The 19,210-nt window shown below is 46.8% G+C and overlaps 1 protein-coding gene across 1 annotated transcript in view; it reads left to right on the forward strand.

The window, feature by feature from the left end:
* Positions 1 to 446: 446 nt before the first annotated feature.
* LOC147108701 (uridine-cytidine kinase-like 1) overlaps positions 447 to 19,210 on the forward strand; it is a 378,363-nt gene continuing 359,599 nt past the window's right edge. The window contains exon 1 of the mRNA XM_086005435.1: positions 447 to 551. Within this exon, the coding sequence (XP_085861561.1) occupies positions 478 to 551 (74 nt within the window). The 5' untranslated portion in view covers positions 447 to 477. The remainder of the gene's footprint in view (positions 552 to 19,210) is intronic.

Below are 19,210 nucleotides of genomic sequence, written 5' to 3' on the forward strand. Positions count from 1 at the left end.
AGTTCTTAAACATTTAGAACTGATACACCACTGGACAAAAGCCAGCCCCATTTTTGTAGTGTGGTCAGCTTGCAGATGTTACTAAAAATAACCTGTTTCACTCAATGACAACTAGTGGATCGCAATAAAGAAGCTGAAGTAATCTGAAATAAAATAAAGTAAAAATAATCTGATCATCTCCCAAAGAGAGGCTATTTCAGTTTTTTTTTCTCTCCTGCTCTGCACTTTGAAAAGCAGATTGCGACCTATGGGTGCAATGGATATGCATTTGTTTAACATTTGCAAGAGTGATGGAGGTGGGGCTTCCCACCGTTTCTGGGGCTGTGTGTTTACTTAGCGTTGCTATTTCAACCAAGCGGGGCCTGCGGGGAGTTGTAGTCTTGCGTGCCGCTGCTCCCGGGCCATGTGAATAGGCGCTGCCTGCCCGCGGAACTACAGAACCCAGCGCGCCCGACTGCCCCGGCGCAGCGAAGAACAATGGCTGAGACTGAGCCGGGCAGAGCTGCCAAGGATGCCCACAGCGCTGAGATCGTCGCCGCCAGATCTGACAGGTAAGTATGCAGCAAGGGAGGGTCAGGCAGAGTCCATCTACCGGCAGCACTGTGTGGTCTGGGATCTTTGACAGCTGTGAAACCCCCGGAAGCTTATGGTTCCTGTAAATCGTAATCCTGAGACTTTTAGTCAAATGTTTGCAACACTGACACTGCACTTCACTGTGAAACTTCGCAAAATGTTGCATGCTTTTTTTTGGTACGGTGTTAGTTATTGCAGTTGCAACATTTTAAGTAAGTGGATAAACGTTGTCAGGAGTTTCTGCTTTTGATATGGCAACTGCTTTAACCACATTCCGTACATTCAGCTGCGTAAGGGACAACTTGCCATTACCATTTTGGGAATGGGGATGGGGAAGGAAAGTGATTTTTTTACCTTTCTGTTAGTTGATTCAATTTCTCTGACAGGTGATTTGCTCCAAAAAATAAATTAACAGGGAAGGAGAGGGTGTCAGATATTTTAAGTGTTGGAGCACTGTACAGTGTATAAGGTGAGCTATATTTAGTTTGCTCTCTGGTGCTACATATATTGAATGTTCTTGTATCGTCAGTTGTGCAGAGATATAATCCTTTAAAATACGTTTGAGGATTAGAGAAGCAAGCAGTGCAGGGTACTCAAAGCAGCATTATGTTTTAATATTGTCTAAACTGTTTCAAACCAGGTTTGTACAAAATCATGGTTAAATACTAAATTGAGGGAATACTGTGCATGGAAATAGTATAATTAAGAACATAAGAAAAGTCAGTTTGGCCTATCAAAGCTCACCCCTATAGATCTTGGGTTTAAAATGTTAACGTAAAGAAAGTTTTTATTTTCAAACAAACCTGGATCAGTTTCCTTTGCATCTGGTATGAAAAGGCAAATGACAGAGTTTGCTGTGAGTTTCAAGATTTTTAAGTCTTGTGTCTAGGCATGTCTTTCACACTTTGTTACATATGTCATCTGTGTTATTTGATGGTGAGGGTAAGAGTGTAAAAAAAGAAAGCCAGTCATATCCTGCTGGTTTCTTGTGACCTTAGGGAGAAGATGGGAATTTACAAACTGCTGCAAAACTACATATAAACTTCCCTAGCAACTGTACATTTACAATAATTAACCTATAATTGACCTCAGGGTTTGCCTATTTACACAGATTAAACCTTGTGGCTGTAAAGGGAAAGGCCACACTACACTGCTTCAAATTAGCAGCAGAATAATATTTTATATGTTACATGGTATAATGTTCCTGTCCTTACAAAACAGCATATCCTCTGTCTCAGTGAGCAACACCATGGGAAATTTGCTGATATTAATAAGTAAATATGGTTGATGATACACATATTTATTATTGGGTTTTCCTCTAAATAAAACTAGCTAATTAACCTGGTGCAACAATATACACCTTTTGTATGGCTATAATTGTGTATTACCCCTTTAATGTCCATTCCATTTGACATATCAGCTGGAATTTTCTGCTTCTGCACTCTCCAGCCAATGGTTTCCACTCATTCACTTTAATAGAAAATAGATGAGGGTTGGCAAGCAGAAACCTCAACCTTAATCTAACTCAAGGTTTAGGCATTTTATCAATGGTGTGTCTTGTTCCATACTGATGTGCATCTAGGCTGCCCCTGAGTTAATATACCTTGAATTACAGAAAGCCTTTGATAAAGTGCTGCATGAGAAACTACGGTCAGTTGGTGTCAAGGGTAAAGCAAGGACTATGGATAAGTAACTGGCTAAAGAGACGTAAGCAAAATGTAGAAGGATGTGTCTATGGGCAACATCATGTCCTTTTAACATACAAATATACAGACAACATAGGGAAGTGAGAAATGTAATTGGCCACCAGTCACCCAACACTCTGCCTGGAATGTGTAATTTGATCCAGTCAGTGGCAGGCAGTGCAGTGGTCTGCTTGACAGCACAGAGATAGTTACCAATATCTAGGGATCCGCATTGTGGCTCTTCTCTATACTAGCCCCAGCACATCAATATTTCCCTCCTGCCTTGGTGACTGGAACTGCACAAGGTAGTCAAGATGTGGTCCGAGCAGCAGACCGTTTGATCACAACTCCCTCTGACATAAGGGCCCAGACTTTCCATATAAAACCTGACCATTTCTGGGTGGTGTACTGGTGGTTTGGCAAGTGAAATGTGGCAGCGCCCCACAGCTGAAACTCTGCCCCCAAATTGACCATCCTCGATTTCTGCCATGCTTTCCCTCCTGTGACCTCAGTATGGCCCTGATCATTCTGCTGGCAGCGCACCCCCACTGGAATCAAATAGCTGAGGGTGGGGCTGGTTAAATGCAAGCATACAGGAGTCTGATTCTACAACACGGTTTTGACTGGGAGTCATGGCCACGATTTTGAAACTCCAGTTTCTGAGCAGTCAAGGCTGCTTTGAGAGACTTCCATTTCTGAGCTGTTGCTGTTGCCACTACAGAAGTGACTGCAGCTCTTATAGCCTCATCTTGATGCCTGGAAGCTGCATTGATCTCCTGGACTGCCACAGTCACCAGGGTTTTACTCAAATGATGTCATACCTCCTATATTGAACCATAGCTGTGGGTTCTAGACTCCTCCAAGTGTGCCATCATCAGCACCATATGAAAAGAGACTGGCTCCACTGCCAGCACATGAGACCAATGCTCATGAGTCATTGATCTTTAACAGTCTAGGACCCTGAGATCTTGGTCTTGGAATCATCAGGTGACCTCTGGGGAGAGATCCACCCAGTAATATCCACCCTGTGTTAGTGATACCACCATGGGTGTATCTGGGCTGTTGCTTGAGTAGACTTCTCTATCTCAATGCTGAAGAAACCTTTATGATTCCTAGATCTATCTATCTCCTACCTACCTGTAATCTGGAACATTCCTCCCAACATCTTCATCTGTATGCTGGGATTTAAAAAAAGCAATAATAATTACATAGTTAAGCGAACATTTAATAGTAATTACAGCACTGATCCATTATTTCTACACAAATAAGTACATAATCATGGGATTTGAGCCTTAAATATCAATTAATAGTCCTACAAAACTATGTAATAAAAGCACAATTTGACTGATTGACTTGATAATATATTGTACTTTACAGAGTATAAAAGAGCATATCCTCTGATGAACAATGCCATGGGAGAATTTTTTTTTATTCGTTCATGGAATGTGGGCATCGCTGGCAAGGCCAGCATTTACTGCCCATCCCTAATTGCCCTTGAGAAGGTGGTGGTGAGTCGCCTTCTTGAACCGCTGCAGTCCGTGTGGTGAAGCTGCTCCCACAGTGCTGTTAGGGAGGGAGTTCCAGGATTTTGACCTAGCAACGATTGTTAAGATATAGGCCCAGAAATTCGGGTCGGGGGCTTCCCGCGGGTGCAAGCCCCCGACCTGCACTTACCTAGCGTGCCGGCCGTTGAGCTGTGGGCCCGCGTGCGATTCCAATCCTGGGCCTCCTCCAACTGCCGGCGTGCAGTGCTTGCGTATCCCAGGGGCGCAGTTAGTTCAGTGCGTCCCCTGGGATCACGTGGGCCATGGAGAGCCAATGGTAGCAGGGAATGCCTGTCAAACCTATAAAAACTATAAGCCCCAAAACATCACTAAAACCTCAAATAATTTTTTTTTTAAATCACGTTTTTAAAATAAACTATAAATTACATGAAATAACTATTTTAAACAATAATTTAAATTTTTGAAAAAATTAATTACATTTTCTAACGGGGCTAAAAGTAAACTTACCTTTCTTTAAAGTATTTAAAAATAATAAACCTGTGGAAAAAATGTTTTAATTTTAATTAATTCACCACTTACCTTGTTAAAAGCAGGCCTTATGCCTGCTTTTTAAAAGTGTAACTGCTGGAGACTTACCCTCCCGGAAAAACCTGCAAAAAAAACGTAAATTCAATGCACACGCGCTGCCTCTCCTGCGTAGGCGTTCGACCTGTCAACCCCTTCTTTCAGGGGAACGGAAGTGCTGGTTTCCCACGCATGCGCAGTGCATGCACGAAACCGGCACTTTCGTTGGGCCTACGCGTGAGTACCCCGTGTGTACTCACGCGTTAGGACCCGAATTTCTGGGCCATTATTGAAAAAGTGTAAAGTCACCACAGTTTTGTGTGTTACTTAGGACAACCTCGAGGAATTCTGAAACTACCATTCAATTGGATAGGAAGATTAAAGTCTGTCATGCTCAGTTAAATTGTGAGAAAGTAATACATCCAACATCAATGCCCAGTCAATGAGACAAAGGCTGCAAGAGAGATCTTTAATGGTTTTGTACGCAGGTAGTGACACATTAGTGCAAGAATCACAAGAAGCATGTTTTTGAGAAAGCCCATAGAACTGGGTGAAGTATCAGTTAAGCAATCATTCAGTTAATCCAAAGAGGATTTGGCCTTTTCTCACTGGGGTGTGCTATGATCTATTGATAGTCATTTCATTGATGGTACTGTATTAAAGATAGACATGCCAAGCAGAGACACATAATCCTTTCTGCAGTTAGTCAGTATAGTGATCCGAAAACACATGTCACTGTCTGTGAAGAACTTTTGAAAGAAGCAGTGAGTCAATGTGTTGGGCAGTGTGCTAATTTAAACCTTGTAAAAAATGGCTGTGATACTATCTGAAGGTATGTGTCAGGATATTGAGTCAGCAACCCTCCAGAAATGATAACTAGTGGTTTGAATGAAGTGGAGGAGTATTCTGCAGCAACTGTGCTAGTTCTTGTTGATCCACACTTAAGTGATTGAAGGTTGTGAGGAAAGCCAAGGATTGTACCACCAGATATTGACTATCTGACATTAATCCTTTAGGAGCTTCTTTGAATTCATTTTTAGTTAAATGATTATCTACATTGTTATTGACAGAAGAGAATTTTAGTCTGTATTTGATATATATAAAAGATTTAAGCACATGCTGAGCAAAACTATAATTGTACTGATATTATGACACTTATTTATATTAGTGCTGAAATGCTTTTATGATTCATTGTAAAGCATCTACTTGGTGAATGCATGCAGCCCTCTTTACAGTTTAGTATCTGAATGGATGTAGTGTAGAAAACACATGGGCCTAGAAATTCAGTTGCGTGCGCCAGCCGTTAGCGCCTTAGGAGGAGTAGATCTCGAGCGCTAGGCACTTAGCGGCCGAGCGCAGGGCGATCTGCGCCTACGCCCAACTTCAGTAGACATTAAACGCCGGCGCAAAGTGTTTGCGCGCGCTCAGCTGCGCGCGCAGCTTATGACGTCATTTCATCGTGCAACGCCCTTTGTGCGCCCCAAATCGGAACTTCAGTCGCGCCCGCCCAATGTGGGCATGGCGGTGCTAAGAACTGTGAAGTGGAACGCAGCAGAGGCCCTGCGGGCCTCGGGGAGTGCTAATTAAAGGGCACTTACACTGAACTATAAAGGCCAGCCATTTTGCTGCAATGACTTTTGTGCAACGGATTTCTGGACAGAGACCAAGGAAGAGACCTTACTGATTTGGCCCAACATAGGAGAGGTATTTTTGGCTTCTGGCCAGAGCTTGGAAATTTGCCTCATTGTGATTTCATTGTTTGCAAGTATATTATGGGGGCTGCATGGGGTTCCAACCCTCAGTTCCAGCATTATGTGCGAAGGGCTCGCAGACGCTGTGTGAGAGGGGCAGCCATGCCTAGACGCAGAGGGGGCATCAGGCGTCGGCAACGTAGGCCTTACCCACTCAGGGAATACCGCCAGCAGGTGTCCTATCTCACCATGACTGCCGCGCAGTGTGTTAAGAGGCTGCGCTTCAGAAGGGAGGTGGTTGCAGAGATCTGCCAGCTGCTTCACAGAGATCTGCGTCCACAGCTGATGTGCAGGACGTCTCTGTCGGTGGAAGCGAAGGTCACGGTGGCTCTGAACTTTTATGCAAGCGGCTCCTTCCAAGCCGCTGCTGGGGACATAGCTAACATATCCCAGTTCGCCATGCATCGCTGCATCCGGCAGGTCACCGATGCCCTTTTCACAAGGAGACACCAATTCATCTCCTTCCCCATGACCCTGGAGAGGCAGGAGCAGCGTGCAGTCGGATTTGCGAGGATCGCGGACTTCCCCATGGTGCAGGGCGCCATTGACTGCACGCATGTGGCTTTGTGGGCACCTATCGACAATGCCGAGGATTACCGCAACCGGAAGGGCAACCATTCCCTCAATGTACAGCTGGTGTGTGACAACAGGCAGCGCATCCTAGCTGTCAATGCCCGCTTTCCAGGCAGCAGCCACGATGCATTTATCCTGCGCCAGACTACTGTGGCTGACATGTTCCAGGCACAGCCTCCCCCAAGAGGATGGCTTATCGGGGACAAAGGCTATCCTTTGTGTACATGGCTCATGACCCCGCTCCGCGCGCCCAGGACCCCTGCTGAGGAGGCATACAACAAAAGCCATGAAGCCACAAGGAACATCATAGAGCAAACGATTGGCATCCTCAAGCAACGGTTCCGCTGCCTGGATCGCTCCGGCGGATCTCTGCAGTATTCGCCGGATAGAGTCTCCCAGTTCGTCGTCGTTTGCTGCATGCTGCACAACCTGGCTATCCGCAGGACTCAGGCACTGCCACCTCACGTTGGACCACCACCTCAGGAGGAGGAGCAGGAGGACCATGAGGAGGAGGAGGAGGAGGAGGAGGAGTACCAGCCCAGGAGGGAGCCACAAGGTCCAAGGGCCGTCCGTCGGCGGCTTATTGAACGACACTTCTAGGCCCCCTGTCAGGGAATGGCTTGTGGCAATGAAGGGACATGAATGCAGCCGCTCCGCAAGCCCTCAGCCGGTTAACGCAACAACCACTTCAAACATCACACATGGACAAGCTGAATAAAGAAAAAGCTTTATTGAACAAACTCAGGGCCCTTCCCACATGAAACCCAAAAACAGACAACACCCCCAAAAAACAGTCAAACACATACATGACTCACTCCCACAACCTGGGGAGGAATAACAAAACTTTTCCATCCAAATGGCCTTCATCCTCGGCCTTACCAAAACAACCCCCCCCATAGACAACACAACCACCCCCATATAAAAAAACATTTGGCAACACCCTCTACTTTGTGTGCCGAGAGGGCGAGTCCTTGTCCAGCCTTTTCCGGCCCCTGGCCGACCTGCTGCTCCGCCTCAACCTGGGCCCTGTGGGTGCTGCAAGGCTGGGGGAAGGCTCCTGAGGGGCACATTGCGTGACGGCAGATGCCCTTGGGGGTCGGCCTAGACGAGCTCTGGCCCTCGAGGGGCCGGCTGCTGACTGCTGCAGCTGTGGCTGGGCAGCATCAGTCTCTCCAGCAGCTCGTGGCAGCTTCGCTGGGGGAGTGGCAGTGGCGGCTGCAGCAATGGGGGCAAGCTGGCTGATGCCAGGCGCTCGCTGCTCGCCTGAGACACTGGCACTCGGCCGGGCTGGCACTGCAGCAAGCGCAGCAATCTGCTGAAGGCCAGACCGCTGTGCTGCTGCAGCGTGGCGGGTGCCCTGGCGATGCCTGCCTGACACAGTGAGTGTGGCAGCAGTGAGTGCCCGTACTGCCCTGGTCTGTGCCCGCATCAGACCAGCCAGTGACTGCACGGCACCACTGATCAACTGGCCACTCGCTGCCTGTGCTGCCCTGAAGTCGTCCCGACTCGCGTCCTGTGCTGCCCTGAATTCGGCCCGACTCGTGTCCTGTGCTGCCCTCAATTCGGCCCGACTCGCGTCCTGTGCTGCCCCGAATTGTTCGAGACCCCTGGCCTGTGCTGCCCCGAGTTGTTCGAAACCCCTGGCCTGTGAGGCCCCGAAATCGGACACACTATGAGCCAGGGACTCGATGGCCTCAGGCAACCATGCCACAACCCCCATGAACTCGGTGTGCCGGCGATCCGAGTCCGCGGACATTTGATCGAGGAGGCGCACCTCCTGGGCGAGGACCGTCTCCGGACTGGAGGCCGGACTCTCCCTCTGGGGAGAAGGCCGCCGAGCTGCCCGACCCTTCCCGCGTGGCTGGACGCCACTGGGCCCAGCAACTACACTCCCCTGCAACACTTCCCCCCTCTGGGGAGAAGGCAGCCGAGCTGCCCGACCCTTCCCGCGTGGCTGGACGCCACTGGGCACAGGAGCTACACTCCCCTGCAACACTTCCCCCCTCTGGGGAGAAGGCAGCTGAGCTGCCCGACCCTTCCCGCGTGGCTGGACGCCACTGGGCACAGGAGCTACACTCCCCTGCAACACTTCCCCCCTCTGGGGAGAAGGCCGCCGAGCTGACCGACCCTTCCCGCGTGGCTCGACGCCACTGGGCACAGGAGCTACACCCCCCTGCAACACTTCCCCCTGCCTCTCCTCCAGGGAAGACGTGTCCCCTCCATTGCCATCCCCTGGCGCGGATGAGGGTTCCCCCGATGGGCCGCCTTCCTCTTGCTCCTCCTCGTCCTCCTCTTCCGAGGGACTGTCACTGGCAGCTTCAGGGACCTCCTCCTCACCAGCTGAAAGCAGGAAGGCACAAGAGTAGCTTTAGAGTGAGGACAGGGCGTCAGCGAGGGAGGCATGAGTGGTGGCATTCAGCGCATTGGTCGGACAGTGGCAAAGGATGTAGATCTGAAGCGCAAGGGGAACGAGAGAGGTCCAAAAGGTCATGTCCTTACCATTGGGGCCCAGCACAGGGTCGGCATCTCCACATGCAACGGGGCCAATCAGCCGGCCACCCATGAGTCGACCCACGCGCTCCTCCAGGTCACTGAGCTGCTGGAACTGGGGACGGCCTCCCCCGGTGACAGTCCGGCTCCTCAGATTCTGGGCCAGCTTGGCCTGCAAGAGAAAGGACGGCCTCTAAGTACAGTGTGGTGCCCTGTTGTTGTGTGCACTGCCTCCCATGGTCGAATAGCTTGGCCAGTGTGGTGCCCTGTTGCTGTATGCACTGCCTCCCATGGTCGAATAGCTTGGCCAGTGTGGTACCCTGTTGCTGTATGCACTGCCTCCCATGGTCGAATAGCTTGGCCAGTGTGGTGCCCTGTTGCTGTATGCACTGCCTCCCATGGTGGAATAGCTTGGCCAGTGTGTAAAGTGCAGAAAGTGCAATTGATGTTCATGCCAGTGCCATAGCTGCTGGATGAGGGCTGGCCATTAGGGCTTTGAGGTCCCTTTGCCCATAATGTGAGGTGCACATGCAAGGATGAGGAGGACACTGGAAAGGGTACTCACCCTGACAATCCGAGTGAGGTCGTTAAACTTTTTCCGGCATTGGACACCAGTCCTGGGGACATCGCAGGTGGCTGTGACCCTCTGGGCGATATCCCTCCAGGCTCTCCTGTACACCCTGGTGGCAGGCTTCTTGCCACTGTCCGGGAACAAGATATGGCGTCTCCTCTCCAAAGCCCTAACCAGCACCTTTAAATCATGGGCAGAGAAGCGCTGCACTCGCTCACGGGCCCTCTGCATCCTTCCTGGCGCTATTTCTCTCCAGCAGCAGTGTTTAGGCCTAGCTGGAGGGCTGCAGTATCCAGGGCGTGGCAGCAGACCAAGTCGACCCTTCCCCCTTTAAGAGCTGGCCGGCGCCAGGGTGTCTGCTGTCAATCAAGACATGACCGCACCTGCGCTGCGCCCGGCCTCGGCGGTATCAGTCTGCACCGCCGGCTTAGCGCCTAAAGATAGCCGTGCATCGCCAGTTTTAGCGCTCGAGCAAACTCCTTGGCCAAAGCTACTGAATATCGGCGAAGTGGCCTCCACTTTCCGGCGGGCGCAAACTTTAGCGGCCGCCCGACTTTACCGCCCCAAAAGTGGCTATACTGAATTTCTAGGCTACGGGCCCGTATTTTCCGATGCCTTCGGGTGTGTACGAGGTGTGTACACACCCGTAGGGACATCGGAAATGCCGGTTTCAGGCATGCGAAGCGCATATGCTGAAAACCGGCATTTCCGATCTGTCAAGAATCCTCTTGACAGATCGGACGCCTGCCCTGGAGAAGGGCCTCTGTGGGCGGATAGTTCCGCTTTCTGCAGAACCTCCACCCGCTGAAAACCCTTAGAAATCTTACGCCTGGTAAAAGCATAAGACCTGCTTTTACCAGCGTAAGAGTTTTAAAAGTAAAAAAAAAATGTTTTCACTCATTTATAATTTTAAAATACTTTTAAAAAAGGAAAGTTTATTTTTAGCCCCATAAAAAACTTTAATTTTTTTTTCAAAAAATAAAATTTTTGTTTAAAATATTAAATTTAATGTAATTTAACTCATTTTAAAAACATGATGGTTTTTTAAAAGTTTATTTAACGTTTTAGTGTCTTTTTTCAGTGATCCCCATTCATACTTTTGACAGGTCTATCTGCCAAAAGTATGAAGGGGGATTCCCTTCTTTCATTGGCTCGCCCGGCCCATGTGATCCCAGGGAGGCTTGCGAACCGCCTGCGCCCCTGGGATACGTGGGCCCTGCACATTTCGACTGTGGAGAGGCCCAGGATCAGAAATGGCCGCACCTCGGGAGCTCTCAGGTGAGGGCGTAGATTTTTTCCCGATAGGCACGGTGGCATAGTGGTTAGCACTGTTGCCTCACAGCGCCAGGGACCCGGGTTCAAATCTGGCCTCGGGCGACTGTCTGTGTGGAGTTTGCACATTCTCCCTGTGTCTGCGTGGGTGGTTTCCTCCGGGTGCTCCGGTTTCCTCCCACAGTCCAAAGATGTGCGGGTTAGGTTGATTTGGCTATGATAAATTGACCCTTAGTGTTAGGGGATTAAATACGTGGGGTTACGGGGATAGGGTGGGATATGTGTCGGTGCAGGCTCGATGGGCCGAAATGGCCTCTATCTGCACTGTGGGGATTCTGTGTGTGTGTGTGTGAGGAGGCATCCGCACGCAAGAAGCCTCCTATCGGAAATTACGGGGCATGTCGCATATTCAGCTTAAATACTGTATTATGTTGTTCCTTATTATCAGCTTCTTTTAACAAAAACTATGTTCAGTAAATGGTTACGGAAGATGGTGTCAGCACACTTAAACAAACCATTATTTCGCACATAAAGCCAGGCACTGCTCCACAGGGAGGTAAAAACTGCACGATGATTAATGCTGGTGACTCTCACAAATGCCATAATGTTCAGGTATAGGCCCATATGGCCTCTTGGCTGATGTTTGCTACTTGGGGGAAGCCTAGAATGGGGAGGAAATCACAAACAGCTCATCATGCCTCAACATTAGATGCTGCTGAAGGTGATGAATGTAGATTTGTGTTTTTCACAGTGCAAAACACTCGCAGAGTTAGTGTTGAGGTATTTTCAACCTTAACTCCTTTATACATCCTCGGCCTGGAAATTAGAAAAGCAGTTCTCTGATTTGGTGCAAAACGTTGGCATTGATCCTATCAGGAAGCAGCTTTTACCAGCCCTTCAGGGCGAGGAGGTTTAAAGAGCTGAGGCTAAGTTTCCAAGTGTATAATAATTTGTTATTGTTACTGCTGATAGTAACATAAGAACACAGGAACAGGTGTAGGCCATTCAGCCACTCGAGCCTGTTCTGCCATTCGATGAGATCATGGCTGATCTGTGATCAAACTCGATATACCTGCCTTTGGCCCAAATCCCTTAATACCTTTGGTTAACAAAAAGCTATCAATCTCCAATTTAAAATTAACAATTGATCTGGCAAAAATTGCTGTTTGCGGAAGAGAGTTCCAAACTTCTACCACCCTTTGTGTGTAGAAGTGTTTCCTAATTTCACTCTTGAAAGGTCTGGCTCTAATTTTTAGACTATGCCCCCTAGTCCTAGAATCCCCAACCAGCAGAAATAGTTTCTCTCTATCAACTCTATCTTTTCCCCTTAATATCCTGAAAACTTCGATCAGATCACCCCATAACCTTCTAAATTCTAAGGAATAAAACCCTAATTTGTGTAATCTCTCCATGTAACTTAACCCTTGAAGTCTGGGTATTATTCTGGTAAACCTACACTGCACTTACTCCATGGCCAATATATCCTTCCTAAGGTGTGGTGCCCAGAACTGCTCACAGTACTCCAGGTGTGGTCTAACCAGGGTTTTGTATAGCTGCAGCATAACTTCTACCCCCTTGTATTCTAGTCATCTAGATATAAAGGCCAGCATTCCATTAGCCTTTTTGATTATTTTCTGTACCTGTTGATGACATTTTAATGATCTATGTACCTGAACCCCCAAGTCTCTTTGGATATCCACTGTTTTTAGCTTTTTACCATTTAGAAAGGACCGTGTTCTATCCTTTTTAGGTCCGAAGTGGATGACCTCACATTTGCCTACATTGAAATCCATTTGCCACAGTTTTGCCTATTCACTTACTCTATCAATATCGCTTTGTAATTTTATGCTTTCATCTACACTGCCTACAATGTCGCCTATCTTTGTGTCATCGGCAAATTTGGATATATGATTTTCTATGCCATCGTCTAAGTCGTTAATAAATATTGTGAATAGTTGAGGCCCCAACACAGATCCCTGCAGGACACCATTAGTCACATCCTGCCAATTTGAGTACCTATCCATTATCCCTACTCTCTGCCTCCTGCCGCTCAGCCTATTTCCGAACCAGGTCAATAATTTGCCCTCAACTTCGTGGGCTTCTACCTTAGATAACAGTCTCTTATGTGGGACTTTATCAAATGCCTTCTGGAAGTCCATATGAATAACATCCATAGACAGTCCCCTGTCCACTATTTTAGTCACCTCTTCAAAAAATTCAATCAGGTTTGTCAGACATGACCTACCTTTCACAAATCCATGCTGGCGCTCTCTGATCAACTGAATATTTTTGGGGTGTTCAGTCACCCTAGCTTTAGTTATAGACTCTAACAATTTTCCCACAACAGATGTTACTGGTCCATAATGCCCTGGTTTCCCTCTCTTGCCATTCTTAAAAAGTGGTGTGATATGCACAATTTTCCAATCTAAAGGGATGTTCCTGAATCTAGAGAACTTTGGAAGATTATAGTTAAGGCATCTGCAATGTGCTCCCCTACTTCCTTTAAAACCATTTAAAAATAGAGGAAGAAGGATAGAACCTATCCGGGTCCATTTGCGACACGGCACTATCTGTGGGTCTGCAGTAGGTGGCAGACCTTAACAACATTCGGAAAGATTGAGGTGCAGGGCTGAGCTGAATGCTCTGAAATGCACACACAAGTCAGAATTGACTATACAAATTCCAGAATACCTAATCTAAAAAGGTTATGAAAATGGCAATAGTCGCTAGGCCATCCTTAGCTAGCTCCCAATCTCATGTGAAAACTTCAGGGTAGACACAGAAGCAGTGATGGACACATTAGTGGAGGGCAAGACACAGAGGTGACTGTAATAGCAGTGATAGACACAGATGAAAAGGCTGGAAACTGAGCAGCAGGGAGAGAGCGACAACGCAGTAGGTGATGGACCAGACCAAGTGGTAGAAGAGGACAGGGCTACTTCACATTTCTTTGCATTGAATTGCAGCTCTCACCTATTTTCCCACTCTATTGACTTAGTTTTGTCGTCTTGCAATCTTTTTTGTCTTTTCTCACTGCTTTTCATGCCCCTAATTTAGTATCATGAGCATGCTTCGATATCATTCTTTGCTCATATGTCTTGGTTTATATTAATTCTGTGAATGGTAGAGCTGCAGGCACCAATGGGGCCAGGTAGTAAATGGTCTTCAGTCCTGAGAATCATCTTGGTGCACATCTTTAATTCTCAGAAAACAAGAAGTAGTTAAAATGACTGACAGCTAGAAATCCAGTAAATGCAGGAGTCATACTCAGTATCATACTGAAAAATTGCCTAAAATGAAAGCTCATTTATCTCTGAGAATTATACAGAAATAATGAAACCCATGTGGTTTATTAGATGGTGAGCTGTGTAACCCAACAGGATGAAGGTTAAGGTTGTCTTATTTTTTTGTCTGCATTATGGTCTGATTTGTGTTAGTGTATTTTTCTAAGCATGTTACACTATTAATACTGTACATTGCCTACAGCTTATGAGTAGGAAGTGTACGATTTTATCACAACCCCCTTCAGTGCTGTATTTAACTGACAAATCTTCAGATTCTGGGCAAAACAATCTTCTTGGGAATTCCTCACTAGTAAATTCTAACTACAGCTGTAGTACATTTTCAGTGTCATGCAAATGGAGCGAGCATAGGTATAAACTGGTAAAAGGCAAGTTCAGCATTGTTCTCTGGAGAGAGGAAACAGAGCTAACATTTCAAGTCGATGACCTTTCATCAGAACTGGAAGAAGTTAGAGATTTAACAGTTTATAAGGCAGCACGGTGGCATAGTGGTTAGCACTGTTGCCTCACAGCGCCAGGGACCCGGGTTCGAATCCGGCCTCGGGTGACTGTCTGTGTGGAGTTTGCACATTCTCCCCGTGTTTGCGTGGGTTTCCTCCGGGTGCTCCGGTTTCCTCCCACAGTCCAAAGATGTGCGGGTTAGGTTGATTGGCTATGATAAATTGACCCTTAGTGTTAGGGGGATTAAATACGTGGGGTTACGGGGATAGGGTGGGATATGTGTCGGTGCAGGCTCGATGGGCCGAAATGGCCTCTATCTGCACTGTGGGGTTTCTGTGATTCTGTGATAAGCAAGTACAGAGCCAATTACTGCCTGACCTGCTGAGTGTTTCCATAATTTTCTGTTTTTATTTAAGATTTCCAGAATCTGCAGTATTTTGCTTTTGTTTCAGGATTGATCCCTGTCTTGTTACTGATTTTAGAGTGATCAGCTTGATCTAGAGCAGTTGTCTGGGCATTGAGAAGCAGAATCAGGTGCTTTGACATTGTCAGCAGCTGTACCATTTAGTTGACCTAAGGCCTATACATCTCTGAGAAGGAAGCAGGAAATCGTGGTGATGATAAAATAGAAAGGAATGGAAGGAATAAGTGAGGAATTTAGAAATAAATTTCAGGAGAATTAAATAGCGAAAATGGAAAAGAGATCAAGAAAAGAAAGAAGAGGATAAAGGTATTAAGAGAAGGGAGCACCATCCGTGGCTAACTAAGGAAGTAAAGGATGGTATCAAATTGAAAATGAAGGCATACATTGTTGCCAAGATTGGTGGGAGACCAGAGGATTGGGAAATTTTTAAAAACCTGCAAACGATGTCTAAAAAAATGAGAGAGAAGATGAATTATGAGAGAAAACTGGCAAGAAACATTAAAACAGATAGAGCTTCTACAAGTATATAAAAAGGAAGAGGGTAGCTAAAGTAAACGGTCCCTTAGAGGATGAGACTGGGGAATTAATAATGGAGAACGGGGAAATGGCAGAGACTCTGAACAAATATTTTGTATCTGTCTTCACGGTAGGAGACACTAACAACATCACAAAAATGGATAATCAAGGGGCCACACGGAGGGGGGAACTAAAGACAATCACTATCACTAAGGAAATAGTACTTGGTAAAATAATGGGGCTAAAAGATGACAAGTCCCCTGGACCAGATGGCCTGCATCCCAGGGTCTTAAAAGAAGCGGCTACAGAAATAGTGGATGCATTGGTTGCAATATACCAAAATTCCCTGGACTCTGGAGAGGTCCCAGCAAATTGGAAAACCGCAAATGTAACACCCCTATTTAAGAAAGGAGGGAGACAGAAAGCAGGAAACTATAGACCAGTTAGCCTAACATCTGTCATTGGGAAAATGTTGGAGTCCTTCATTAAGGAAGCAGTAGCAGGGCATTTGGAAAATCATAATGCAGTCAGGTAGAGTCAGCATGGTTTTATGAAAGGGAAATCATGTTTAACAAATTTGCAGGAACAAGGATGTCTTGCTACAGTTGCACAGGGCCTTGGTGAGACCGCACCTTGAGTATTGTGTGCAGTTTTGGTCACCTTACCTGAGGAAGGACATTCTTGCCATGGAGGGAGTGCAGCAAAGATTCACCAGGCTGATACCTGGGATGGCAGGAATGACGTATGAGGAGAGATTGTGTCGATTGGGCTTATACTCACTGGAGTTTAGAAGATTGAGAGGGGATCTCATCGAAACCTATAAAATTCTGTCAGGCCTGGACAGACTAGATGCTGGAAGGATGTTCCCGATGGCTGGGGAGTCCAGAACCAGGGGTCATTGTCTAAGGATAAGGGGTAAGCCATTTAGGACTGAAATGAGGAGGAACTTCTTCACCCAGAGAGTGGTGAACCTGTGGAATCCTCTGCCACAGAGGGCGGTGGAGGCCAGTTCGTTAAATATATTCAAGAAAGAGTTGGATATATTTCTTGAGGCTAAAGGGATCAAGGGATATGGGGAGAAGGCAGGGACAGGGTACTGAATTTGGATGATCAGCCATGATCTCATTGAATGGTGGAGCAGGCTTGAAGGGCCGAATGGCCTACTCCTGCTCCTATCTTCTATGCTTCTATGTTTCTATGTAACGACCAGGGTGGACAAAGGTGAATCAGTAGATATGGTGTATTTGGATTTCCAGAAGGCATTCGATAAGGTGCCACATAAAAGGTTATTGCATAAGATAAGAGCTCACAGAATTGGGGTAATATATTAGCATTGATAGAGAATTGGCTAACTAACAGAAAGCAGAGAGTCGGGATAAATACGTCATTTTCTGGTTGGCAAACGGTAACTAGTGGAATGCCACAGGGATCGGTGCTGGGGCCTCAACTATTTACAATCTACATTAATAACTTGGATGAAGGGACCGACTGTAATGTAGCCAAGTTTGCGGATGATACAAAGATGGGTGGGAAAGCAAGTTGTGCAGAGGACTCAAAGAATCTGCAAAGGGATATAGACAGGCTAAGTGAGTGGGCAAACATTTGGCAGATGGAGTATAATGTGGGAAAGTACGAGGTTATACACTTTGGCAGGAAAAATAAAAAAGCAAATTATTATTTAAATGGAGAGAGATTATAAAATGCTACAGTTCAGAGGGACCTGAGGGTCCTTGTGGATGAAACACAAAAAGTTAGCATGCAGGTACAGCAAGTAATTAGGAAGGCAAATGGAATGTTGGTCTTTATTTCAAGGGGGTTGGAGTATAAAAACAGGGAAGTCCTGCTACAACTGTACAGGGTATTGGTGAGACCACACCTTGAATACTGCATACAGTTTTGGGCTCCTTATTGAAAAGTGAGAGCAGTACTCAGTCTGGGATTGATGCATTCAGATCCAACACCGGTCTCAAGTAGTAGCCAGCAAATGAGAGCCACACCCTAAGGAATTTTGCTTAATCCAGTCAGAGAGAATCCTCTCTGACCAAGTCATTCCCAGAAAATATGGATCCAAGGTACTGAAAGCATTGCGTGCTGCTGTTGACACATCTGGAAGGAACTAAAGGGACTTTAACCAGACGATGAGGGTCAAGTTTCTCTCCTTGCTTGTCTTTTGTCATGTTGGGACATCTCCTAGTAATTACATGTGGACCATGATTTCATCCTCCTACATTCCCTTCAACAATCTTTTGTAACCCCAGGTAACCATTTATGCAGCTATATAGGTGAAAGGCATAGATTCTATGTTGTATTCTAAAGAAAGAAAGCACTTGCATATATAATAGCGCCTTTCACAACCTCAGAACATCCCAAATGCTTCATAGCCACTGAAGTACTTTTGAAGTGCAATCACTGTTATAATGTAGGAAAACATTCGTTTTGATTTTAACCTAACGTGCCTGGTGGAAACGGGGCTTCCACTTCCACTTCTTCTGCGGGATAGCAGTCTGCAGAAGAGTGACTCCTTCAAAGCTCCTATCCAGTCCACCAATCTGTTCAAGGTGGACACCTGTCTCTTCAAGGTGGAGCCCAGAACCTACATGGCAGTTGTGTGAGCTTCCACCAAAGCTGCAAAGGCGGTGAACATTGACTCTTGTGAGGGCCTGGCTGCAATGTTCCTGGAGATGGCCACACTCTCCAAGATAGACTGCAGAGTGCAGATGCCATGCGAGATGACACCACACAGAATGGAAGCATATTGCTCTATCCTTTTGGGCATGGTGCTGAAACTCCTTGGCAGGGCTTCCAATACCTCACATGCTTGTGTGAGGCCAGCAGTTTTATTCTGATTGCTGGGCCCCTGAAGTCCTCATCTCTGATCTGCTCAGCAGAGCTGGGAGAGGACCTTATCCTTCAGCGAACTGTCTTCAGGGCTGCCTGTACCACCAGTACCTGCTGCACACTCACCAGTGCTGGGTGCTTTAACATGTGCAGACCCCTTTAACTCAGTCTAACCCTGCCAGGGTGTCAGTCCTTGTGCTGTTGTTTGGGAGTGATGCAGCATGTGATGCTGCCTCTTCAGAACGATTCTCCTCCTCTGAGGTGTTTTCTTCTGCGAGTTGTTAAGAGATAGGATGACACTGAGAGACTGGATAGTATCAATTGACAGGCATCATTCACAATGTAGTCAAGCTGTCTGATTGTGCTTTTTTGCTGAGGTGCATAAAAGGTGTGCAAGTAATAGTCAGAGGCTCTGTTCACAGAAGCCCCTGCCCTCAAAATGTTCTATTCTGACAGCTCTGGAGAGGCCACTAATTTCTAATGCTTGCTGCTCCAGCTTGCTGAGGTTCATGATGTTGCCTTGTCCTTCCACAATTTTGCTCCTCTTGTGCTATGCAGTGATTTATCCTGCAGAAATAGAGGGCGAAGGTTACTGAGTGGCTCCTACAAAGATCAGTGCGGGGCTTCTGCTTGTTGTGCAGATACTGAGAGTGAGAAGAAGTAAGTGGAATCAGGATGGGGAGGTGTTGAATGGAAAGCCTGGAG

This window comes from Somniosus microcephalus, chromosome 13 (assembly GCF_052327205.1).
Source record: "Somniosus microcephalus isolate GS21.2 chromosome 13, FLI_Smic_1.0, whole genome shotgun sequence".
Classification (NCBI taxonomy): domain Eukaryota; kingdom Metazoa; phylum Chordata; class Chondrichthyes; order Squaliformes; family Somniosidae; genus Somniosus; species Somniosus microcephalus.